General features: G+C 40.3%; 1 protein-coding gene across 1 annotated transcript in view; it reads right to left on the reverse strand.

Moving 5' to 3' along the window:
* Positions 1-1,239: 1,239 nt before the first annotated feature.
* The window catches only part of URH1 (uridine-ribohydrolase 1), a 202,846-nt gene continuing 177,372 nt past the window's right edge, over positions 1,240-26,713 (reverse strand). Inside the window, exons 6-9 of the mRNA XM_089384502.1 lie at positions 2,593-2,689; positions 2,380-2,487; positions 1,896-2,031; positions 1,240-1,634 (exon numbers count right to left, since the gene is read on the reverse strand). Of these exons, the coding sequence (XP_089240628.1) occupies positions 1,526-1,634; positions 1,896-2,031; positions 2,380-2,487; positions 2,593-2,689 (450 nt within the window). The 3' untranslated portion in view covers positions 1,240-1,525. The remainder of the gene's footprint in view (positions 1,635-1,895; positions 2,032-2,379; positions 2,488-2,592; positions 2,690-26,713) is intronic.

The following is a 26,713-nucleotide window of genomic DNA, read 5'->3' on the forward strand; positions in this document are numbered from 1 at the left end:
TTTATTTATGAGCTTGAATATCATTAAGAAAAGTATTACAAGATCACCATAGTTTTAGGGATGAAAGGTTAGGAAGATTGGTAGTGTGAGAAATCTTTCGAAATCGAGATCTAGTTTAAGTATTTGTTGGACATTCTAAGTAAAAGTGTTTTTCATTTTCAACCCTCTTAACGTCACAAGAGTGACAAACTCTTTGATCCCATGGTGTTTTAGGAATTGATAAATCCCTGATTTCATTATAAAGTTTATGAGAATTTATTTTTATTTCAATAATATCTATTTTCTTCTTTACATTAATCAAAACAAAAATATATCTATATGTTAAAATAATTAAATATTTATAAATAAAAATAAATAAATATATACATTTCATCCAATAATATCATTGTAACATCAATTATATATATATATATGCTTGCTATTTTAAAAAAAATGTTTTATAAAAAAATTAAGAAATTAGAAATATTATTAATAATAATGCATAAATGGTAATATATTTTTAGTAATTTAATTATCACTTTATCGTTGTCATAATTCATAAAATAACATCAAAGTTGAGATACATTGGAAACAATCCTATATTTTAGTAATTTAATTGTCACTTCATCATTTGTCATAATTCATAACATAACATCAAAGTTGAGATACATTGGAAACAATCCTATTGTTTTCAAAGATAGCTTTCTTCTATTAAAAAATATTTATTTATTATTTTAAAAAGGAAAATATTAAAATCGTAAAGATATTATATTTTTTATTAAAATTTTAAAATAATTAAATTAATTTTAAAAATAAAATTAAAAAAACCAGAGATCAACGGTTAAAAAGATTAAAACAAATTAAAATGTGTCATCTAAAAGTTCAAAATTATATTTCTTCGCCTTTAAAAGAGCTTTCGTACTCGGTTCACTCCTTGTAAGCTTATTATGAATGCTTAATAAACTTCCCCTGAAATCACCCGGACGTAGTTATTTTAGTTTAAAAAGAAAAAATAATTAATTTGTTTGAAATCCGATACACTCATTTGGATAAACTCCAATCACCTAAAATTTGTAAGCTGAAAGCATGAAGTTAAGTTGTGAAGTTCAAGGCCTATGCTTTCCAGCTCTAAATCAAATTCATTTCTATCTAGGAAAGCTGCATTGCTGGACATTAAACCTAAGCTTTAGATGGTTTATTCTACATGAATAGCTTTTATATACAGATCAGTGTAACTAAAATTCACAATTACTCCCCATGAACAAGACAGAAATAAAGAGCCTTTTTTCCAATAATTATGAGGGAGGAATGTTAGTAGAGAAGCCTCTAATCCTGCCCCGGAAATTACATGCATATATTAGGCTTGTAACCTAGATATCATAACCTGAAACCAAGTACAAGCCACCTGACACCAAATTTCTGCGCATTGGCAGGTTGGATCATGAATCATATTCACTATCAATTATTATCAGTTTCTTTGTGAATTACACTAAGTTGATACACACCTCTAAATAGAGAGAAGAACCAGTAAGTGTTTAGGAATTCTTCAAGGCTGCTTCAGTACCTCCTTCACAAGATTGATGACTGCTGCAGCATCAACTGTCCAAGCAACTGAAACTGGTTGAACTCCAGTCCAAGGATTGTCTGAATTCCAACTGTTACAAGTAAAACCCAAGCAGACAATATAACAATGAGAACCGTATCAGTGAATAAGTAATTCTGCAGCTGTTTGTTCTTCATAACTAATAGGGAATATCTTCAATCAATCAATTAGGCCAAGCAGACTGCAGAATAGAAGAGAGGACAGGTATATGATCAAACACGATATAAATGGAACCCAACAAGTGCTGAAGCTAGCATGAAAAATATTAGAGATAAGCAGAGAGGGAAACGAGATTCTATAAGAAAGTCAATACTTTTTTAATCCCAGATCCATCAAAGTATGCCCAGTGCAGATACCCTGAGTCTCTACACGTACAGCACCCCTCTTAAATTCGAAGAGCTGAGGCTTATATAAGGCTGCGAAACAAGTGGGATCATGTAGAAAAATCCCTGCACATAAACAGAACAACTAGACTTCAGAAATTTTGTAAACAAGATACTACCATAATTAATCTATCATAAGAATAACATGGGCAGTTCACGTTGAACAGTATTGAAGAAACTAAACTACAACAATTTCCAAATGTCAAATAAGCAACGTCCTCTTCGACTCTGCTTGAGGAATTAGTCACTAAGAAAGCACTTGAATGTTAAAACTACATGTCATGAATGCCATCTGACTTCACATGCCAAGGCTAAATTATCACAACTTCCAAATGCCAAATAAGCGAAGTCCTGTTCGACTCTACTTGAGGATTTGTCAAACTAAGAAAGCTCCTAAGACTTAAGACTACATGCCATGAACACCATCCGACTTCACATGCCAATCTTTGTAGAATTGAGAAATGTTATAGATGTATCTTCCGTATCTTCCTCCGGAATCCCGCAATTCACACAGGTCCTGATCTGCAATTAGAGAGCGGCACATGTGTTTAGTGATCAATAGCCATGTTTCACTATATTAATACACTATTCATATTAAGAAACAAATTGAAAATATTAAAAACTTACCACTCAGCATGACCTGTGTGGTAACATTTAGGCCAACTACAACAATTTCTGCTCCACAAGTGAATACAATATCAGCAGCTTCAGGATCCCCATAAATCTGCACATGTAACATTGTCGTGCCGTTTCAAAACATTAGAATTTGGTAACTATCCAAAAGGCGTATTGCAAACAAAGTTATGAGCACCAGAACTGGACAGGAACTGACAGGAAGAATGGTATAAAAGCAGATCACATAAAACATACAAAGAACATTCAGATATGTATTCATGTACATCCGATCTAAATTCAAAGTCCAAACCAGTAAAACCCAAAATAGGCAAAGTTTGCTCATGTATATAGCATGTGAGGGTGGAAATAGCATCATAGATATAAGTTTTGTGATACATATAATTTGAAGAATTGAAGATCTGAAAGAAAATGCATAGACAATGAGGCTTTAGATGGCCTTTGGAATCTAAAAAAAATATCATTCTACATTGTACAAACAAATTACTATTCTCATACCACTTCCCGAGTCCAGTATCCTCTTCAGAATTCTCTACATTGGTATCAATGACCTTTCAACATGATGCTCTGGGTGCAGCACTAGTGTCTAGAACCTCTTGCGGTGGAAATGGCTCCAGGTCCATCCAACTGGATCCATCCCATGCAAACGTTGTTGGTTAACTCATACAATCCAATATAACAAGGTAACAATATGCTTTGAGATATGGGCTCTGAATCAGGTGCAATGTTCAACCACTGGTTGTGCCTCAACCAATGTTTGTGTCACATAAAGATTAAATCATTTAACCATTGTTGTTCCAAATGGTTTCTTTTCTTTGTATATATGCACTCAAACACATTCCAATTGCGCTCACACCCAGAAAAAGCTACATCCAGTCCAAGATCAGAATTTCCAACCCTTGCAATTCTGGGCAGTGGGAATTGAATTGCCTCCACCAATAAGATGTGATAACAGTCGGACAAAGTTACAAAATTCAAGAAATGAATGAAACTTTGGCTAGAGCTTTTCAATGCCTAGAATTATGAATCATATCCTTAAAACCTTTGAAATTACTTAATTGGTCCTTAGTATGTTTTGAATAGCCAGAGACGAATTCACTTTCATTGTGATCCAAGAACTTATTGTGTATAGCATCCCGTTCCTTTTGGATTCGGGACCATGCTCTCTCTGTAGTCATACAATTCATATTTCAGCTGTCCATCTGCTTCAAGGTCTTTTGTGTAATGGTATCTAGCGTTTAGGTAATACCCAGCTAAATGTATAGGACAATGGAGATGCTTGTTCCATCTCTCTTCAATGATCCACCAAATTGGTGCATACTTTTATTTTTCTAATATTTGTACGCTGCCTTTGTTTTCTGTTTCATGCACATATCCACAACACTTTAATAAGGGGCTCAGTGATTTTGACAATCTTGTCTACTTTATTCCAAAGCAGGTCCCATAAACTTCTCCCTATATGTCTTTCCCTTCAAGCTCGCAGATCCTATTAGGGGAATTTGGAGGCCTAAAATGGATCTCCTAAGGTAAACAATAAATTAAGAGTCATGAATTTCTAAAGAAAGAAAACTACTTTTTTATTGTATTTTCGGTTCATCTCTTTATAGGTTTACTCAAATGCCAAGTGTAGACATCCGTCGCATGTAGAATTTAATTCCACATCTAACGAGTACCCACTTTGCATAACTTTGAGTAGACCCACACGAAAAGAAATTGGAAATACACGTTTTTTTTCATGTATCTCCAATTTCTTTTGGTATGGGAGTGACTACTCAAAGGTATGCAGTGTTGATTTGGGATAGCATCGGATGGGCTCTAGCCACAAAATTTGGTGGAGAGGTTGGGGCACATGAGATCTCCAATACCCAAAAAGGGTTTGGGCAGATTCTAAACAGATCAGGAGACATTAAAATAATTAATATTTTTAATGGAGTCCCTAAGTCTAAACTTAGGGAAAATAAAATATTAATGTGTATTAATGTGAATCTGTGTTAGAGTGGTCCAAAAGACATGGATCAAGCCAGATCTAATCTTAGCCGTTTATTAGGGAATTAATCTCGGCCGTTGAATCGTCAACAAGAAAAGTATAAGAGGAGGCTTGAGGCTCTCTTGGAGAAGTATACCAGATGATCAGTGATTCTATTCTCTAGAGCGGGGTTTGCTAAGAGAGATAAAATCAGTGATCGGGAGAGCAGGTGAGGGGCATTGAGTATAGAGAAACAGAGAAGGCAGAGATTGTTCCGGGAGAGCAGCACAGCAGCCAAAGAGGGTGACGCGGAGCCAGCAAGGGCTCATGCAGGGCCACACAAAGGCAGCCAAGTGCTGCGCAAAGCAGTGTTGTTAAAATCGCGATAAAATCGCGATTTTTTCAAAAAATCGCGCTTTTTTCGGAAGACCGCATAAAACGCGCGTTTTATCCCAAAAAATCGCCGGATTTTTTTTAACGCTTTTTTCCGAAAAAATCGCCGAGGGCGCGGGCAGCGGGCTTTTAATAAGAAAAAATGAAATTTTTTAAGTCATTTCTGACTGTCGCCGCGCGGAGGAGGAGGAGAAGAGCTGAAGGGTTTGGGTCGACTTTGGGAGCGAATCCAAGTGTTTTTAGGAGAAATCCAAGACAAGATCACCAATTTGTCCATAAAAACGGTATGTAGATTAATTTTTTTTTGTTTTGTTTCTTTAAAAACTTTGTTTTTCATTGTTTTTAAAGAATTTTTTGTAATTTTTCATTGATTTGGGATGGGTAATTTGTTATGACTATGAGAACCAATTTTTTTTATTTTTTTTTTCATTTTTTTTAAACATTGTTTATGTTTTTTGAATTTTCATTGTTTTTTGGCATTTGCCATTGGCATTTGGTTGGGTAACTTGGGTTTGGAAATTGGGATTTTGGAAATAATTAACTTGTAATTTTGTAAATGCTAAATTGTAATTTGTATTATGTAATCCTAAATTCCTATTTCCTAATCCTTATTTTTCCATAGGTTTGCAAATTCAAAATTCAAAAACAAACATGCCAAGGAAATTGGATCCTTTCTGGGAATATGGTGAACCTAAAGCTCCGAATGATAGACAAAACTTGAATTGCAAGTTGTGTGGAAAGGAGATAAGCGGGGGGGTGTACAGGTTGAAGTACCACCTTGCACAAATCCCTGGACGTGATGTGGGGCCCTGTATAAAAACAAATCCTGAACTTATCCAAAGAGCCATGAGAGCATTGGGAGAATTAGAGCAAACTAGAGAGGCCAAAGAAGAACTCAAAAGGCAACTAAGAAGGTCAGCGGAAGGAAGTGGACCAAGTGGCACTGGTTCTACTGCAGCGTCAGTCAATCCGGTAGCTGCATCATCATTTTTTGTTCCTCGAACCACACCTGGTTCACAACCAACTATCGGTTCAATGCTAAAAAGAACTGAAAAAGAACAAGCTGATAGGTTGATGGCAAAATTTCTCCTCTGGAGTGATATTCCTTTCAGCATTGTAAGGAATAATCCATTTTTCCAACCTGTTGTTGATGCTATTGCCAGTGTTGGCCCGGGGTACAAAATCCCTTCTCTTCATGATTTCAGAGGTCGGATTCTTCAAGAGGAAAAGCGTGACTGCACCCAAAGATTGGAGGATTTTAGGGCATCATGGGCACAAACATGATGCACTGTTATGTTAGATGGTTGGACTGACCAAAAGGGGAGAACCCTTATAAACTTCTTGGTTAGTTGTCCCAAGGGGACTATGTTTATCAAATCTATTGATGCAACTCATCAAATCAAAGATGCAAGAACTTTATGTGATTTGCTGGATGTGTTTATTTTGGAGGTGGGTGCAGAAAATGTTGTCCAAGTCATAACGGACAATGCTGCAAATTATGTTGCTGCTGGGAGAATGCTTATGGACAGGCATCCTACTTTATTTTGGACACCTTGTGCTGCCCATTGTATTGATTTGATGTTAGAGGACATAGGGAAAATTCCCTTTGTCAAAGATATTGTTGACTCATCAAAAAGCATCACAAAATTTATATATAATCATACATCTGTGCTTAGCTTGATGAGAAGATTCACCAACAACAAAGAGTTGGTGCTCCCCGCCATTACACGGTTTGCGACGAGTTTCATATCTCTTCAATCCCTTTTGAATTCTATGTGGGATTTGAAGAGAATGTTTCTTTCAGAGGAGTGGCGTGCTTCGTCAATGAGCCGCAAACCAGAAGGAGAGGCGGTACGCAGACTAGTTTCATACCAGGAAGACTTCTGGGCGGGAGTGCAGGAGGTGTGCGCCGTTACTGAACCTTTGGTAAAGGTTCTTCGGTTGGTTGATGGTGAGAAGCCCGCAATGGGCTATTTGTATGAAGCCATGGACAGGGCCAAAGAAGCCATTCGGTCCTACTATGATGATAAGGGAGATGATGGGTTTCAGAAACAACTCCTTCTATGGGAAGTGATTGATGAGCGATGGAACAACACACTCCATCGTCCCATTCATGCTGCTGGGCTTTTCCTGAACCCTGCATTTTCTTATGCATGTGGGTTTGATTTTGATGCTGAGGTCGTGGAAGGATTATTAACCTGTGTCCAGAAGATGGTGAGATCTCCAAAACAACGTATAGAGATCTCTAGACAAATTGAGACATATAAGATGTCAGGTGGCACATTTGGCTTTGAGATGGCTGTCACTGATAGGACGATTAAAATGCCAGGTATTTTTTAGTTTGTACTTTGTAACTTTGTTTCAAATTTCATTGTCTCTTCAAATTCCATTTTTTTCTTATGTTTATTTAAAATTTTATTTGTAATTTTGTTGTAGACGCATGGTGGAAGATGTATGGTGGCAGAGTACCCCTTTTGCAAAAGCTTGCCGTACGCATCCTCAGCCAAACATGTAGCTCCTCAGGATGTGAGCGCAATTGGAGTGTATTTGAAAAAATACACAACAAGAAGTGCAATAGGTTAACACTTAAACATTTAAAATATTGCAAATTTCCAAATAAATTTTTGAATTCATTAAAGTTTTAAACAATATTTTTTTTATAATATTAATTATTAATTATTATTTCATGAACTTTGTACAGGTTGGAGTCCCATAGACTTAATGACATGGTCTATGTCTACTACAATCTTCGATTGTGGGTGAGACAACTAGAGAGGACACCTGATACGGAAGCCATCTCATTGGATGGGATTGACACCACTGCTGAATGGAGAGTTGAGACCGAGAGGCCTCTCATGGATCCCACTGATGATTGGTTAGTGCAGGATGAGGGGGAGGAGGAGGAGCAGGAGGAGCAGGAGCAGGAGCAGGAGGAGGAGCAGGTGGAGGAGGAGGAGCAGGAGGAGGAGGTGACACCGCCTACCCGGGCTACCACTACCACCAGTAGAGGACGTGGTCTCCGTCTACCTCAGCCTCCTGTAGCTGCTACTACTAGTTCTTCAGCTTCTAGAGCACGTCAGACTCCACTGCCATTTCCACCAGCACAGGGACCAGCTTCTACATCTAGAGGGAAAGAGAAAGTTGTGCCATTTTCTCGCAAGAGGGGCAGAGGAAATCAATAGGATTAGACTTTCATTTTATTGTATATGACATTATGACATGATGAGATACATTATCATATTTTTTGTTGATATTTTGAGGCTGAGTTGGGACTCAGGACTTACTATTCAGGACATGATTCAATGTTATGTGTGATTTTAGCGCTAGAAATGATATTAAACATCTTATATATTAGTTTTTTTATCATATTTATGTGTCAATGTATTTATTTTATGTTGTAGATGGTTTAGATATTAAAAAAATTGAAAAAAAATGAAAAAAAATGAATATTTTTGTGCCAAACGCTTTTTTCCCGCTTTTTTCCGCTTTTTTCCCGCTTTTGCCGATTTTTTCCGCTTTATTCCCGGCGCCGATTTAATCCCGATCGCGCTTTTAACAACATTGGCGCAAAGCACCAAAGAGGCCAGCGTGTCTGACGCAAAGGCCCAGAAAGCTAACGCAGGGCCTCTTGGGGCTGAGGTAGGGCTAGCGTGGGACAAAGAGGGGCTGACGCAATCCAGATTGGGCAGACACTAGGGTTGTAGGAGCAGTTTTGTGCTGAAGAGCTGCTGGAAGGATTTTCCGGGGTTTCAGCCAGGAGATTTCTCTCAAACTGTGATGCATAGCTGCTAAGGAAATTCTCTGTTGGGTAGGCCAGTTATGACACCCAGATTGTACTCTGATATTGCTTAATAATAAAGCCCTCAAATAGCTGCACTGGTTTTCCCGCATTGGGTTTTTCCAGGGACATTGGTCCAAAAATAATGGTGTCATGTGGTGTGTTTGTTCTTGTTTCTTTTAGTTGTTGATCTGTAATATGTTGAGCATGCACTGGTGTTTATTTTCAGTATTTACTTTGTAAATAACTTGTTAAGGAAAAATAACAAGTAGGTAGGAATAAATCAGATAAAGTGCATGGAGGGTTTCTAAGCTAAGTAAACTTAGAAACTTCAACATGGTATCAGAGCGTGATTGCAAATCATATGAGGACTAAAAGACATCAGTCGAGCGGAGCAATAGCAGCAGAAAACAGTTGTCCCGAGGTGACAAAAGTTGTTTCTAACAGCACAGAAGCCAAGGAAGTGTGACGCAGAGCCAGCTAAAGCCACGTAGAAGAAGTCGGGAACTACGCAGAGCCTCAAAGAGGCAAGCGTTGCTAACACAGAGGGCCAGAGGACTGATGCAGAGCATCCCAAGGCTGACGCAAAGCCTTCCAGGGTGACGCAGATCCAGCGTGAGGCTGAGAAGGGCTGACATAGTTCACAGAGAGGCAGTTGCTGGGGTCTAGAAGGTTGTAGGAATATTGTAGAGTGGAGCTGGTGAGGTACTGTAGTCAGAACAGTACCTGACAGAGCAGGGCCAGAGGAGTTGTTACCGAGGGTTTCTAGCTGAGGAACCCAAATCAGTAGTGCAATTGCACAAGACGATCAGAATAGGGGGCATCTCGACAAGCGGCAGAAGGATTTCCAGGAGGGAAATCAGGACTCAAAGGGAGTCCAGAAGAGAACTTCCAGACGGGAAGTAGAGACTCAGAGGAGTTGAACAGAGAACTTCCAAGAGGGAAGTAGAGGAGCGTCATGGCACTACACGGGGTAAGAGACCAGGATAGACTGGACGGAGCATCGAACTTCGCAGTCTGGAAGGCCAGAATCTTATCAGTGATTGACAGGAATCGTGTCAAGAACTTCGCCTTGAAGGTTATTGCTATCCCAGTCGACCCCAATGATAACGACAAGTACGAGGAGGAGATGGCGAGGGCCAAGTGCATTATCCTCGACGGGGTCAAGCATCATGTGGTACCACATATAGCCGAGAAGGAAATGGCAGTTGAGATGTGGGAGGCTCTCAAGAACCTGTACTAGCATACTTCTATGCAGAGAAGAATGTTGCTCGAGAACCAGATGAGGTCGTATCAGATGAAGAAGGGTCAATCGATTGACACCTTCCTCGGAGGACTGAATGAGATCCGAGACTAGTTGACTGCTATATGAGTGACACCAGATCAGGAGCTTATGGTGAGGACAATCCTGAATGTTGTCTCAGAAGAGTGGGAAGTGTTTGTCTAGAGCATCTTGGGCAGAGGGACTCTCCTACCTTGGGACGATATGTGGGTAGCTCTTTGCCAAGAAGAGATCAAACGACAATCAAAGACAAGTAGCAGCAGCAAAGGGATCAAGGTCAAGGAGGAGGAGGAGGATGTGGCCCTAACATCTAAGGGAAAGCAGGAGAAGCGAAAGAAGAAAGATCTCTCCAAGATCAAGTGCTTCCACTGTGGGGAGATGGGTCATTATAAGACTCAGTGCCCAAGGAAGAAAAGTAAGGGAGAGTCTTTCGAGACTATGGCAGCGCTAGCACGAGCAGAGAAGGAAGTTTTGATAGACGATGACTGTGCCATGAGTGCACATGCACCACTTGAGCGGAAGTGGGGAGACATCGAGCTGTAGTCAGGAGGACTACAGGCGATAAGGGGCAGGATCCTTGAGGTACCCAGCCTCTTGGATTAGACCTTGCTACGAGAGCCCCGACGAGGAGTAGCAAGACTAGCTAGGTGGGTAGAGACAGATGCGTATGAAGCGGTAGAGAGAGCTACAGTGCAGGAGTCCCAAGACAACGCAGAGCTAGCAGGCTGCAGCAGTGCGAGAGGCACAGGAGTGTTGCACCAGTGCAGGAAGGCACAGAGAGGTGTGCAATGGTGCGAGATGCAGGGAGTTGCTACAGCAGCGCAGAGGTCAGAGAGAGGGAGCACTTGTTAGCGACAGAGGGAGTTTCAGCATCAATGGATGTTTGTAGCCCAACAAGGAGATCAGTTGGCAGATCAGTTACTTACTTCTCAATAACTAAGTTGCAGTGCAACAGTGGGCAGCACGATGCAACATGATGAGAGGAGGTGCAGTGCCGATGCATTGCTGGGAGAAAGGACCAACAGCAGCACGGATGCAGAGGGAGTTATCGTACAAATGCAGCAGTGGCAGTGGCAAAACCATGGGCAACAGTACAGGAGGCAGCAGTGCAGAGGATGTTGGGCAGGAAGGCCTAGCATCAACACAAGTACCGATGCCGGATGATCAGAGTAATACTCAGTGAGGAGTATTGCTAGAACACAATCCTCGCTAAGAGGGAGTGTTGATTTGGATTAGCATCAGATGTGCTCTAGCCACGAAATTTGGTGGAGAGGTTGGGGCACATCAGATCTCCAATACCCAGAAAGGGTTTGGGCAGATTCTAAACATATCAGGAGATATTAAAATAATTAATATTTTTAATGGAGTCCCTAAGTCTAAACTTTGGGAAAATAAAATATTAATGTGTATTAATGTGAATCTGTGTTAGAGTGGTCCAAAAGACATGGATCAAGCCAGATCTAATCTTAGCCATTGATTAGGGACTTAATCTAGGCCGTTGAATCGTCAACAGGAAAAGTATATGAGGAGGCTTGAGGGTCACTTCGAGAAGTACACCAGATGATCAGTCATTCTATTCTCTAGAGCAGGGTTTGCTAAGCGAGATAGAATCAGTGATCAGGAGAGCAGCTGAGGGGCATTGAGTATAGAGAAACAGAGAAGGTAGAGATTGTGCCGGGAGAGTAGTGCAGCAGCCAAGGAGGGTGACGCAGAGCCAGCAAGGGCTCACGCAGGGCCACGCAGAGGCAGCCAAGTGCTACGCAAAGCACCAGAGAGACCAACGTGTCTAACGCAGAGGCCCAAAAAGCTGACGCAGAGCCTCTTGGGGCTGATGCAGGGCCAGCGTGGGACAAAGAGGGGTTGACGCAATCCAAATTAAGCAAACACTGGGGTTGCAGGAGCAGTTTTGTGCTGAAGAGCTGCCGGAAGGATTTTCCGGGGTTTCAGCGAGGAGATTTCTCTCAAACTGTGAGGCATAGCTGCTAAGGAAATTCTCTGTTGGGTAGGCCAATTATGGCACCCAGATTGTACTCTGATATTGCTTAATAAGAAAACCCTCAGATAGCTACACCGGTTTTCCTGTAATGGGTTTTTCCGGGGACATTGGTCCAAAAATAATGGTGTCGTGGTGTGTTTGTTCTTGTTTCTTTTAGTTGTTGATCTATAATATGTTGAGCATGCACTAGTGTTTATTTTCCGTATTTACTTTGTAAATAACTTGTTAAGGAAAAATAACAAGTAGGTAGGAATAAATTAGATAAAGTGCATGGAGGGTTTCTAAGCTAAGTAAACTGAAACTTCAACATGTAGAGTGGGTACTTATTGGATGTAGAATTTAATTCCACATCAAATGGGCCTCTACACTTGGCATTTGAGTAATCCTATAAGGAGATAAGCCAAAAATACAATTAAAAAAATAGTTTTCTTCTTTTCCCTCCAAAAATATTTACCTCTAGGGATGACATCATTATCTTTAATCTTATTGGTTCCTTTAAAGTTGATTTGGTTAGTACATTTTGTTGGAAACACTGAGGGGGGTGAATGAGTATTTCCTTTCAATTAGTTAATTTTTAATCTTCAAAGCATTAAATTCACGTTCACATTAGATCAAACATAAATCACCATCACATCACATGAACAATAAACAACACCATTCAACAATGCACGACATCAAGATAGTACACAAGATATTTTAGGCAAAAATCCTTCCGGGAAGAAAACCACTGAACGCTTCTTAATATAGGTCATCAAAATTTACATCAATTAGGAAGATCCAACTTCCAAGATTTATCATCTCCAACTGAAGGAGGCTCCAACCCCCTAGTTTACAAGGTACAACCTAAAGGACACTCCAACACCCTGATTTACCGACTCCAACTGGAAGGAGGATCCAATGCCCTAGTTTACAAGCTCCAACTTGAAGGACGCTACAACGCCTGGATTTACCAGTTCCAACAGAAAGGATGCTCCAATGCCCTGGTTTACAAGCTCCACCCTGAAGGACGCTCCAACACCTTGATTTACTAACACCAACTAGAAGGATGCTCCAATGCTCTGGTTTACAAGCTCCAACTGGAATGATGCTCCAACACCTTAGTCTTATCAGCTCTAGCTGAAAAGATGCTCCAACACCCTGCATAGGCTCCAACCTACCCTGGCACCACCCTGAAGTGTTCTCAGGCTCCAACCTGAAGGAGACTCCACTTTGCTGCCTTGTACCACCTTGCCACCCTATTCAACAAGCGAACCACTTTTCACAATTTTTAGACTGGATCCACCTATCTCTTCTCTACTCAATCAAAGTAAATAAATAATCTCACTGCAACATAAATCTTCTTACTGTCAGTCCTCTAACAACATCAGCAACATCAACTCTTCTTAATAGTATCAAACCCTAGCATCATGATCTCATTATCTGCATGACAAACACTGTCATTCTCTACACATCAACCACAACAACCTTTGAATATCAATAGAAAACCCTATCTCAATAGTTCTTCTCAAGTCACATGTGCCTCTATCAAACCCTAGCGTTAATATGCAACAAATCAACATGTACTCACAAACCCTAGCTCAACATATGGATCAATAGCAAACCATAGCAGTTTCTGCTCAGCATCACAATAACAATCTGTAACCATTATGATCTCTTCTACACTGTAAAACCCTAGCACCATTCAATATTCAAGTTTGCTTAGCACATCAAGATCAAACCCTTTTCTGCTAATGCGTGCTTCAGATTTACAATGAAAACCAAACTTCTTCAACAATTTCAAAGCTACTTCTAAATGATGTAGCATTCGCTTTAGTAGGCTTCTATGATTAGTCAATCTGCCAGTTTCATACCTACTGATGCAAGATGTCCCACAAATGTACCGAAAGATTTTTGTTGATGCAAGATGCCTTCAAATCAGATGATGTTAAGAACATACCAAAGGATATCTTTTGCAACACTAGTTCACCTTCACTGCCCTTATCTTTGTTTCAATGTCCAGCTTCAGAATATGAATGTTGCTTCAAAAATACAATACCCTCTACAAATCCCTAAATAGTCCTTAAGAATGAGAAAAACTCCACAGTGATGTGCCAAGGATGTTATGTTGTCAAGGAGTTTTGAAGTTAATCTTTGTTCTTAGGGTAACTAAAACTCATGTCATAACCCTCTGAGATGATCTTCAATATTAACAAGGAAAGCTTCAGGAAGGTTCCATAGATCAGTTTTGAATGCAATCGATTTTGTCTCAAAGCAATCTAGACAGTGCTCAGATTCAACAAAATTTGTTGTCTCAAGGAGGGGCTCAGATTGCAATGTCCAAAGCTTCAAAACTGCCTCAGTAATATTGTACCTTAATTCTATGAAATTTTCATCTACCACAGCAATTGGATTTTTTTTTCTAATTGTTAATTTATTTAACAATTTATCTATGGTCTGCTACGACAAACATCAAATAATTCACATTGTGATTTTCACAAATAAACTACGGAAGAAAATAGCATTGGAAACTGAGAAAATCTAGCACACACGCACATAAATTTTACACAGTTATTTTTGGACAAATGTCCCCAAAAAAAACCAATGTGGGAAAACCGTTGCAGTAGTGAGGTATTTTATTATTATGCAGCAGTGAAATTCTGAGTACAATTTGGATGCCGAAAATTGGCAATCCACAACAAGAAAATTTGGCAAAGATATTCCCTAAATAACCCCGACACTCACGCTGCCTACACTCGCGTTCTTGCACACATGCGTTCCTGCATTTGCTTGTTCCTACACACACACATTCCTGCACTAAGAATAACTCAGCCTCTTGTCGTTGCCTCTCCGGATCTAGAAATCTTCCTTCGGATCACTGTCCCTACCCCTCACTGACACTGCGTCCCTCTCTGGCTCGAACTCTACTGCTGCTAGCTCGATCTGCACAAGGAACTACTGCTCAAGTGTCTCTTCTCCATCACCACATCGACCCCTTCTTATATCTTCCTGTTGGGACTCCAACGACCAAGATTAAATATTAATCAATGGCTTAGATCATTTCTGGATCGATCCGTGTGAGTTTCTAGAGAATTCTCACCTTGACTTAATTAATTCTAATTAATTAACTAGTTTTCCTAAGTTTAGACTTAGGAAACATTAAAAAATAGGTTAATAATCTAATTAAGCCATCTCTAGGTGGAATTTCCAGAAATGATTTCTGGGTTATGGACATCTCATATATTCTAGCCTCTCCACCATGTTTCGCGACTAGAACATGTTTGATGCTACAAAAACTAACACTCCCTCTTAGCAAGGATTGTTTTCTAGTGCTGCACATTTTGCCACAACAGCCTGTCTCTGTACCATCTCCTGTCACATTGTTGATGTCTGGCCATACTGCCCATCAACCACTGCACAACTCTGATGTTGCATCTATGTTGCTACTAACATTGCCATACTCTTGCCAACCTTGCATCTGTACTACAACTCCCTCTCATCTGTTGCTGCTACAACTACAAGTACTGCAACTGAGAAGCATCCTAAATATTGAATCAACTGTGTTCAGTATGATGCATCTATCTCTTGAGTCCTGACTACTACTAGCTACTGCATTGTCCACTGAAGACTCTGCGCTGTTGTTGACTCTACACTGTGCCATTCTGCACTGTTGCCAATACTACACTACACTCCTCAGCACCTGACTGTTACTAGTCTGCAACTATCACCCTGGAATCTGACTGCATCACTGACACTGATCCATCCTGCTACTGAATACTGTGGACCTCCATAGCAAGGTAATGATCAATGAGGAGGACAACTCAAGTATCCTGCCCAATCTCTATAGTTTTGGACTACAGCTTCAAGTCACCCCACCTCACTCCTGGAGGTATGGTTGCCAACACGGCAAAATCTGATCTACTCATACTGTTGTTGTTATTGCTCTGTTGATTCTTCCACACTGTTGCTGCAACTACTGCAATAATGTGTCTAATCTCCCTAGATCCTAAAGTATTAGCATCCATAGTGATGCTCCCTTTGAAACTAGACTCCCTCTGAGCCTCGATCTACCAATGGGAAATCTCTCTGCTCCCTCCTGGCAACTTGCACTGTCCGCTTGCACTGGAAACTAGACTGCAAAGCTTTGCTTTGGGAATCTTCTGGCTGGAACTACACCTGCATACTGCAACTGGGAAATTCACATTACCTGTGTCACTGTAACTAGTTCTATAACTGTCTCACGGGTACTGACTACAACTAGCTATGCAGTTGTCATTTGAATGACTAGTTGTTGCTACAACTACTGCAATAATGCATCTAATCTCCCTAGATCCTGAAGTATTAGCGTCCATAGTGATGCTCCCTCTGAAACTAGACTCCCTCTGAGCCTCGATCTACCAATGGGAAATCTCTCTGCTCCCTCCTGGAAACTTGCATTGTCCTCCTGCACTGGAAACTGGACTGCAAAGCTTTGCACTGGGAATCTTCTGGCTGGAACTGCACTTGCATACTGCAACTGGGAAATTCACATTACTTGTGTCACTGTAACTAGTTCTATAACTGTCTCACGGGTACTGACTGCAACTAGCTATGCAGTTGTCATTTGAATGACTAGTTGTGTCTGCTGACATTGAATCTACTATTGTGGTACTGTGGGCCCCTGTAGCAACGATGATGACCCCGCTGCAACAATCTGGAATTGATCTCCCAGTTGCAACTATACTGAACTCTACCCACTTGGCACACTAAAGTTTCATACTCCTCATCCTTCTTGATCTGGTGCCTCACTATCTCCTTTCAAGCCTAGTCCTTGGCTGGGACCCTTCCTTTCTTTGCAACTCGCACTAGACAACTCGCACTTCATCCGACACTTGTTTCCAGCAACTGGAAGTCGAACTGCAGCCCAGATCTGCATTCTGGCTAACTTGTATGACCTCCTCTGGCAATTTCGTATGGTCATCGCTACAAAGCTGCAAAATCTGGGAACTCAAAACTGGAGAAAATAAACCCGAAAATCTCCCTCTTTCCCGTTGCTCAGTGGTTGAGTCTACTACTCGCACTCCCTTCTGGAGTGAGAAGATTGTTGATTTGAGGTAGCATCAAATGTGCTCTAGCCATAAAAATTGGTGGAGAGGCTAAAGCACGTGAGATCTCCAAGACCTAGAAATCGTTTTGGAAAATTCCATCCGGATGAGGAGTTATTAAAATAATTAATATTTTTAATGAGTTCCTAAGTCTCAACTTAGGAAAATAAAAATATTAATGGGTATTAATAAAGATAAGGATGAGAAGCTTCTAAGAGATAAGGATCAAGTCTATTTTAATCTTAGTCGTTGATTAGGGACTTAATCTCGGCCATTGATTCATCAACAGGAAAAGTATAAGAGAAGACTTGAGGGTTAGTTGGAGATATATTGAGGGAGACCAGTTAGTTCGATTTCTGGAGCAGGGCTTGCTGAGAAATTCGAACTAGTGGTCTGGATTGCAGTGAGAGGCAGTGGGTACATAGCAGAGAGGCAGGGATAGTGACTGAGGACCAACACAGAGATCAGAAAGGCAGACGCAGAGGCAGCTGGATTGCGCAGTAACTGGAGGACCTGCGTGGGTGACACAGAGAGGCCAAGTGCTAACGCAGTGAGGCAAAGTGCTGACTCAGAGGGTCTGGGAGCTGCGCAGAGGCTAGCTGGGTTGACGCTAAGCCTAGAGGAAGCGCCGGAGGATTTTTTGTGGTTATCTCTGTTGGGTAAGCCAGTTGGATCCCTAGTTGTACTCAAGAAAGCTGATTAATAAAACCCTCCTAAGCTGCACCGGTTTTCCCGCATTGGGTTTTTCTGGGGACAATTGTCCAAAATAACTGTGTCAATGTATTTGATTCTTGTGCATGTATTTGTTTCTGTATAATGGTATGATATCTGTAGTAGAATTTATTTTAATATTTACTGAAGGGATTTCGTAAATAACTTATTGGAAAATAAGTAGGTAAAATAAATCAGTTGCTGCAGTAATAGAATTTCTATTTAGAAATTTTCACAAAGATCTGCTCACAACTACTACCAATCTGCAATTGGAAAAATTAGATCTCTAAAACTTGAGATCCCCTGAGAGAAATTTTCCCTCTGTTAGTGTTTTTCTCTTCCACCCGACACTGATTCTGCTGCTGCAAAACCCTCTGCATCCAACTAGAAATCTGCTCAAGGAAAATCTAAGTTGTTGTTCCTCCCTCTGACTGTTGGAATCACTATCCCGAGCAACTCGACTTTTCTGCCAACTTGCAACTGAAAATAGAACCCTAGCCCCAGTAATTCGATCTGCTTGTCTAGTTACTGCACAACTTATGATAATTTCGTCCTATTGCTCCCTCAACAGCGAAACTCTCTCCTCCGCTTTTGAGCTTCCCGGCTGATCACTCACACTCTAATACCATGTGAAATTTTCATCTACCACAGCTACTGGAAATTATTTTTCTAATTGTTAATTTATTCAAAATTTATCTATTGTCTGCTATGACAAATAGAAAATAATTCACATTGTAATTTTCACAAATAAACTGCGGAAGAAAATAGCACTAGAAACTAAGAAAATCTAGCACACACACTCAAATTTTACACAGTTATTTTTGGACAAATTTCCCCAGAAAAAACCCAATGTGGGAAAACCGATGTAATAGTGAGGGTTTTTATTATTATGCAACAGTGAAATTCAAAGTACAATTTGGATGCCGAAAACTAGCAATCCACAACAAGAAAATTTGGCAAAGATATTCCCTAAGCAACCCTGGCACTCACACTGCCTGCACTCGCGTTCCTGCACTCGAATTCCTACACTCGCGTGTTCTTGCGCTTGCACGTTCCTGCATTGGCGTCCCTGCACTCATGCGTTCCTACACTCGCATTCCTGCACTGGGAATAACTCAGCGCCTTGCCGCTACCTCTCCAGATCTAGAAATCTTCCTCTGGATCATTGTCCCTGCCCCTCACCGACACTGTGTCCCTCTCTGGCTCAAACTCTACTGTTGTTAGCTCGATCTGCACAAGGAACTATTGCTCAAGTGTATTTTCTCCATCACCACATTGGTCCCTTCTTATATCTTCATGTTGGGACTCCAACAGCCAAGATTAAATCTTAATCAATGGCTCATATCATTTCTGGACCGATCCGTGTGAGTTTCTAGAGAATTCTCACCTTGACTTAATTAATTCTGATTAATTAACCACCAAGTTTCGTGACTAGAACACATCTGATGCTACAAAAACTAATGTTTCCTAAGTCCATCATGCCAAACTTCTGAAGGATCTCAATTACATACTTTCCTTGACCAAGGAAGACTTCACCAAGTTTTTGCCATACCTCTAGTCCTAGTAATAATGCATCAACCCAAGATCCTTCATATCGAATTCAAAAGCCAATTGATTCTTACATTGAATAATAAGAGGCTTAACACCTATCAGAAATAAGTCATCAACATAAAGTAATAGAATTACAAGTGCATTCTTCACAAAATTAAAATAAAGGTTTGGATCAGCATCGCTCTTGGTAAATCCCAATCTTGTCAAATAACTGTCAGTACGAGCATACCAAGCTCTTGGAGCTTGCTTGAGTCGATATAAGGCCTTCTTTAACTCGCAGACATGAGATTCCTTTCCATACACCTCAAAGCGTTAAGGCTTCTCTATGTACACCTCTTCCTCAATCACACCATTGAGGAAAGCAGTCTTCACATCCATCTTATGTAAATTCCATCCCAACAAAGTAGCAAGAGAAATAATGGATCTAATGGAGGTGTACCTGGCAACTAGAGCAAAGGTCTCATCATAATCTTCTCCCTCTTTCTGGGAGAACCCTCTAGCCATGAATCGTGCCTTGTATTTGTCAATACTTCCATCTACAACATGCTTGATCTTGTATATCCACTTGGAAGTCACCACTGACTTCCCTTCCGGCCTTGGCACAATCTCCTAGACATCATTCTTCATGATAGATTGATATTCTTCATTCATGGCCTCCTTCCACACTTGTTGGCTAGCTGCTTCTTCATAAGTGGAAGGCTCTGCATCAATCAGGTTAGTCATGAGAGTTGCATAGCTAGAAAACCTTTTAGGTTTCTTAACTTCTCTAGATGTGCCATTAGGAGTTGCATGTCCTTCTGCTTCTTCTAATGTAGATCTAAGCCATGTTGGTCTCTTTCTAATTTCAGGGACAACAACCAGTTCCATTGGTTTACAAGGCACTTCTTCCTCTTTAGGACTTTTTGTAAAACTCAAGTGCTCTTCTTTCGAAGCCTCCTACTTTACTTCATCGTAGGAATCCATGAAGACTTCCTCGGACTTCCAATATGCAACTTTCTGATCAAAAGTGACATCCCAGCTGGTCTCAATTCATCACTGCTTTGAAATGTAGACCCTTTAGGTCTTTGATGATTCATTGTAACCAACAAATATGCCTTTCTTTCCTAAAGGTTCAAGCTTGTTCCTTTTATCCTTAGGAACATGAATGTAGACAGGGCAACCAAAGATTCTCATATGTCCAACCTCTAGCTTTCGTCTAGAGAATGCTTCTTCAGGAGTCATGTCTTCCAGAATTCGATGAGGACTTCAATTTTGAATATATACAGTTGTCAATGATGCTTCTCCCCATAAGAACATTGGAAAATCCTGATCATGCATCATGGCCTTGACAGATTCTTCAATGGACCTATTCTTTCATTTTGCTACACCATTCTGTTGTGGATTATAGGGAACAATCAACTCCCTCTTAATCCCAACTTTCTTATAGAAAGCAACAAGTTCTTTTGAGGTGTACTCTCCTCCATTATTAGATCTCAAAATCTTGATCTTCTTACTTGTCAAGTTCTCCACTTCAACTTTGAATTCTTGAAACCTTGTGAAGACTTCATCCTTGGTCTTCATAAGATAGATCCATGTCTTATGAGAGAATTCATCAATAAATGTCACATAGTACAATGAACCTCCAAGTGATCTCACAGGCATCGGACCACACACATTAGAATGTATCAAATCTAAGACTTTAGATCTATTGTCACTACTTGGAAATGGTTTCTTGATATTCTTTCCAAGTGCACAACCTTTACAAACACCTTCATGATCTATTTGCAATTCAGGGACACCTGAAACTATTTGATTCAATTCAGGTAATGCTCTATAATGAAGGTGACCATATCTTCTATGCCATAGCTCACTTGGATTGATTTCATCATGTACTAGGGCTTGAGCTGGTTGACTCACAAGTCTATACAATCTTCCTTCACAAATCCCAATAACCCTAGCATTATCTATACTAGAGCCCTTGGACCATACAAGTACTTTTCCATCCACAAAAGCTACTCTATCTCCTTTATCTTCTAAACATGAAATAGAGACTAGATTCTTTTTCAAACCTGGTACATATAGAACATTGTTGAGATGCACATTGTTACCATATTCCAGCTCTATGGATGCCTTTCCAACTCCTTTGACTGCATAGTTGTGGTTGTCTCCAAGCTCTACCCTTTGGGACAACCTCTTTTCCATCATGCTAGAGAGATTGCCATGATCTTCGATCATATGTCTTGCACCACTATCTACCATCCACATGTCATCATCATTTGCAATAGAACCTGTTAGAGCAAAACAAGTATTTGTCACCTTTGGGCTTCTTTGGGTGTTCATCTTCAACATCAATTGTGGAAGCATGTTGTTTTCCCTTTCTCTTCTTGTTGTTAGTAATTTCAGGACAATCTCTCTTAAAGTGTCCAAATTTCTGACAACCATAACATTGAATCTTTGACATGTCCTTCTTCCTTTGGGGAGGAGATCTTTTTCCTGACTTCTTGTGTTGAGAGCCAAACTTCTTTCCTTTGTTCTTGAAGCGAGCTGCAAGTGCTTGAGAAGCTTCTTCCTTCTTATCTCTTGACATAAGCCTTGATTCTTCTTGAGCACAAGAGGTCCATAGTTGTTCAAATGAAGGAGCTTCCTTCCAGCTGCTTATACCTGCTGCAAATGCATCCCATGATCTAGGTAGACCATTAAGTGTTGTAGTCACAAGTTCGTTCTCAAAGATAGTTTCTCCAATTGCTTGAATTTGGTCCTTTATTTGAGAAATCCTTACAAAATATGAAGCTATGGTGTCATCATTCGTCATTGTCACATCACGAAGTTCATTTTTCAGACTCATGGCTTGACCAACATTCTTGATAGTAAATAGATTAGTTAGGGCATCGTACATCTTCTTGGAATTATTTTGAAATGTAGGGAATAAGATGATCTTTGATGGAGTCCACAATAAGACTCATAGCAGTAATGTCATCCTCAAACTTCTCCTTTCCTGCAGTATTTGTTGGTTCTACAATTTTTCCTGTCACGATATCCAAAACTTTGTTATTTGCAAGAATAAGATCAATTCTAAGTTTCCAAGCTCTGATGTTTGAGGCTACTTCCAACTTGTTCTCAGATTTTATGGAGGAATCCATGGATGAAAATCAACAAGAAGGACTTCAACAATAGAATCTCAAAGGGGCTTTCTTCAAAGGTGATATTAGTGTTCCTTCACCAAAGCTCTGATACCATGTTGATTTTCTAAGTGCAATATAGACTAGCACAATATTTCTGAAATACTGATAATTACTTTTGATGTTGATCTTCTTTTAAATTATTCCAATATATCATTCAATAATTATACTTCAAAAATTCAACCATACAAGAACAATAGAACAGTAGAGATCACAATGCACAAAGAGAAGACAAGATTTACCCTGGAAAACCCACCAAGGGGAAAAACCCAACAACCTTTTCAATAGAGAAATTCTTCTGTTCAACAAGAGACACACCTAGACCTATGGTCAAACCTGGTCAACCCCTCCAAGTCAAGCCTCCCAATCTGATCCAGAATTTCACTCTGCCTGATCTAACCCAAAATTTTGACCCTCCTACAACTACCAATTACCCCATAATTTTGGCCCCTGCAACTACCCCAAATTTCGCCCCCCTGCAACAGAACTGCCCAGAAAAGCTGTGAACCAGAAGAGAGAGAATCTATCCACACGTGTGAGATTGTGAGAGAGAGAGAGAGAAAGAGATGCAATTCGTCTTCATTTTCGTCCTCTTTGTCCTTCTTGGTCTTCGCTGAGATGCCCAAAAAAAGATTTCTTGAGGAAGTGTGAATTAGTGGTGGAGAAATAAGGCCGAGTTGCCTTTATATGGTCATCTGCTGGGTAAAATGGCTGTGTCCTTTGCCCTAGGCCAATGTGACTTGGAGGGAGGCCGACTTGACAACTTTTGGAGCCAAAAATTACAATTTAAAAATTCAATTTTTTCTTTTAAAAGTCGCAATGGTACTTTGACTCAAAATAAATTATCTTTTGACTCTGGCATTTTAAATATGTTTTACAATAATCAATACAAGACCGACCACAGTTACAAATTCAACACTTTTCACACAAATAAACGAAGAACCGTTTCAGATGTAAGTCAATTAGGTTCAGATTTACTTAGGGTCTATGTCTTTAATATAGTTGTGACATTCACTTCAGATTCTATGCAAATAAGACTTCAATTTTCAAAGAAATATTAGCCCACAAAATGATCTAGACCTGTGCAAGGTCTCAAAATTATGATCTCTAAAACTGATGGTTGTCAACCTAGAATCACCAAGAGATATCAGACTTAAGCCTCATAAGTTGTCACAGATGTATGGCAAGAAATAGAATTCAAAACACCTTGAAATAGGTCTCAATGATCCCCATATTAAGTCTCAAAAAAATACAGTGGCTAAACAAGAATACACCACAGCTAAACCACAAATCACTTATCAAGAAATGGGTCCAAATACACCTTAAATTACTACACAGTTCATGGTTGTAACAGTGCAATGTATGGCTACTGAAAAACCTTTACCAAAGTGTGCAGTAGATCTCAGACCCAATCCCAAGAAAAGCCACCAATAAATTTAAACAATACTTACCATAAGTGCCGAGCAGTTTCTATCATCTAGGAAACCACGTCACAGGCATTAAACTAAGATCTCGGCACAAAGAAGGAGCCACAAGAGTTCTGATTAAGAGGCCAAAACAATGCACAGTTTACCCTTCAAATCTTCTCACAGAAGGACATGGAATCTGGCAACAAATCTCTGATCTGGGCCTGCAACAACCTCAGGTTCGAGAAGAGGGAGCAAAGTTGTAGGGATGTGTTGCCTCTTTCCTCAGCGCGCTTTTTCCACCCCTCTGGTGCACCTTTTACTTTAATGATTTTTCATTCTTGCATAGCTTAGGAGACCAAGATTTCTTTATGTATTTAGAATACCTATTAAAGATATATAGCGATTTCTTTTTCATCAGGGTTGGACATTCAAGACTTCCTTTTAGTTGTAGCATGAAATGTTAACGAACTAGGTGATGGCTAATGAGAGGGGTAGAGTTCATGCTAGGATTTTTTCCACGTGCTTACTATGTCCCAAGCATCTTTTGCATTTTTCTATCCTTTAGTTGTTGCCTAATATGCTTTTATCATTCTTTCAGCTGCATCAACCTCTTAGGGAAAAGTTTCAGGATGACTCAAAGATGAGGATGTAAGGTGCCAATCCCAATGACCAATGACAATCAACCCAAAGAGCGAAATATGGAAATTATCAAGTACGGAGCATCTTGGGCACAGTACTATTAGTGCCCCTCTTGAAAGACAATCCTAAAGGGAAGTCACCCTAGACTAGGGGCAAAGGATAACCTCCCAAGTGAAGCATGGAAACAAGGATAAAATCAAGTGTGGTCAATCTTCCAACCTGGTTTGTGATCCATATTAGTATGCCCCAAAACAATAAATGAAAGTACATGATGACAAAAATGGTTAATGTACCTTCCAAAGGTAAACCACCTTCCTTCAAGAAGCATGTTAGATGGGAGAGAGCACTAACCAGAGCATAGGTGGAGAGTGTTGATGTAAATCTATCTATGGGCCTATTACCCACCAAAGTCGGTGACCCTATAGGAAAAAAAATTATCCCATTCTTCACATCCAATCGGCCAACCATGCAGTGACTAATAGACACCACTAGCTGACAATGTGCAATTTTATCTCTGCCTATGCATCAGCCATATACTTTCTCACCCATCCGGCAAGAGCACGTGAACGAAGGTGGGATTCTGATCACCAGGTACTTTATTCAATTTGCAATCAGATCCTTATGCTAGTTAATTTTTGGGCTTTTGATATGGACTATGTTGTGACCTGGAAGGAGAGGTTTTCACTGTGATCTTGTTCCCTCACCATAAATGGGGGGTTAATCTTCAATCCCAATCTAGTGGGACCTCCCCTAATGGCCCAATCGGTATATGAGGGGCACTACTTGAGAAGCCTTGATTGAGATAGCGTGTTCCATCAATCCTTATTCCATTCTTACCACTTGCCATCTTACATTACAAGCCCATATTCCACCTCCATTCTTCAAGATCAACTGACCATTGGTTTTTTGAGATTTGGCATCCATACATCCATATACTTGGATAGGGCCCAAAACTTTGCCCTAGGAGGTTGATGCAGCTAAAAGAAAAAGAAAAAGCATATTATGGCCACAAAACAAAACAAAAGAATATGAAAATGCAAAAGATGGTCGAGACATGCACATTAGCACGTGGAAAAAAGCCTAGCATGAGCTCTACCTCACTCATCATGGCCATCACCCAGTTCCTAAGCACATGTTGTTCTTATACATCATAAAAGGAACCCTTGCATGTCCCAACCCCGATGGGAAATGAGTTGCCTCATCATTAAGGGGTAATACAATTGCTATACATCATTCAAAGCAAGCTCTAACCCTTTGAGCTATGAGCAATAATACAAAGAAAAATCAAGCAAAAGTAAAAGGTGCATAAGAGGGATGGAAAGACAAAGGCCAAGTTGATAACTCATGCATCCACAATTGCTCCCTCCTCACATCTATACACTTAATATGTGGATCCCCATCATGTTGATACCTTTGACCATGGCACTTGGCCATGAAATCTTCTCTCCTTTGTACCATCATCATTCATTAACACCCATCGATTGAAGGGTGGACTAAGGAAATGTTGCTTCCCCTTGGGGGTTGGAAACACCTAATAGGGTTGTCCTTTAGCCACTCCTACCTAGGGAGGAAACACCAACGTGAGTTCAAGGCCCCAATTTTAGAAGGGAAGCCTTATTTGAAGTATTAAATAGCCCTTTACATTCAAGTTTGGTTAACTGAGGTGAAAAAATGATTATTGTCCTTGATGACTGGTTGCTTTCACTAGACTTTATGTTGTGATTGTCAACTGGTTCTATAGCCCAGACCTAGGCACCTTACCCACGGGTACTCAGGGCCCAAAGAAGTATATTGGCACCCATAGGTGAAGTGTTGAGAGTCTTGGGTCTCCAAGCAGTAGCATCACATCACACCTACCCTTGGAAACCTTCTGCACCAAAGATGTTCTACCACTTTGCACTACATTTGATGATTCTTTAGGATGATGCACTTGGACCAGCATGCCCCCAAGTTGGCCTTAGCACTCTCTAAGAGATGGCAGTTGATCCAGAGCCCAGATGAGGATGGTCTCACCTTCAGAGACTTGGGAGGGATAGTAGCACCTTGGAAATCCCTCAATGTTGGAGCAGAGATGGATATTTTAAGCAATTGGAGACCCACAAGACCACCTTTGGTGCCCCAAACTAGATTTTGGGGTCCACAAAGGGATATTGATAGAGATTTGAGGGCCAA

The sequence above is a fragment of the Pinus tabuliformis genome, chromosome Q (genome assembly GCF_031772625.1).
Source record: "Pinus tabuliformis cultivar Carrire ecotype Pingquan chromosome Q, CPIR1, whole genome shotgun sequence".
Classification (NCBI taxonomy): Eukaryota; Viridiplantae; Streptophyta; class Pinopsida; order Pinales; family Pinaceae; genus Pinus; species Pinus tabuliformis.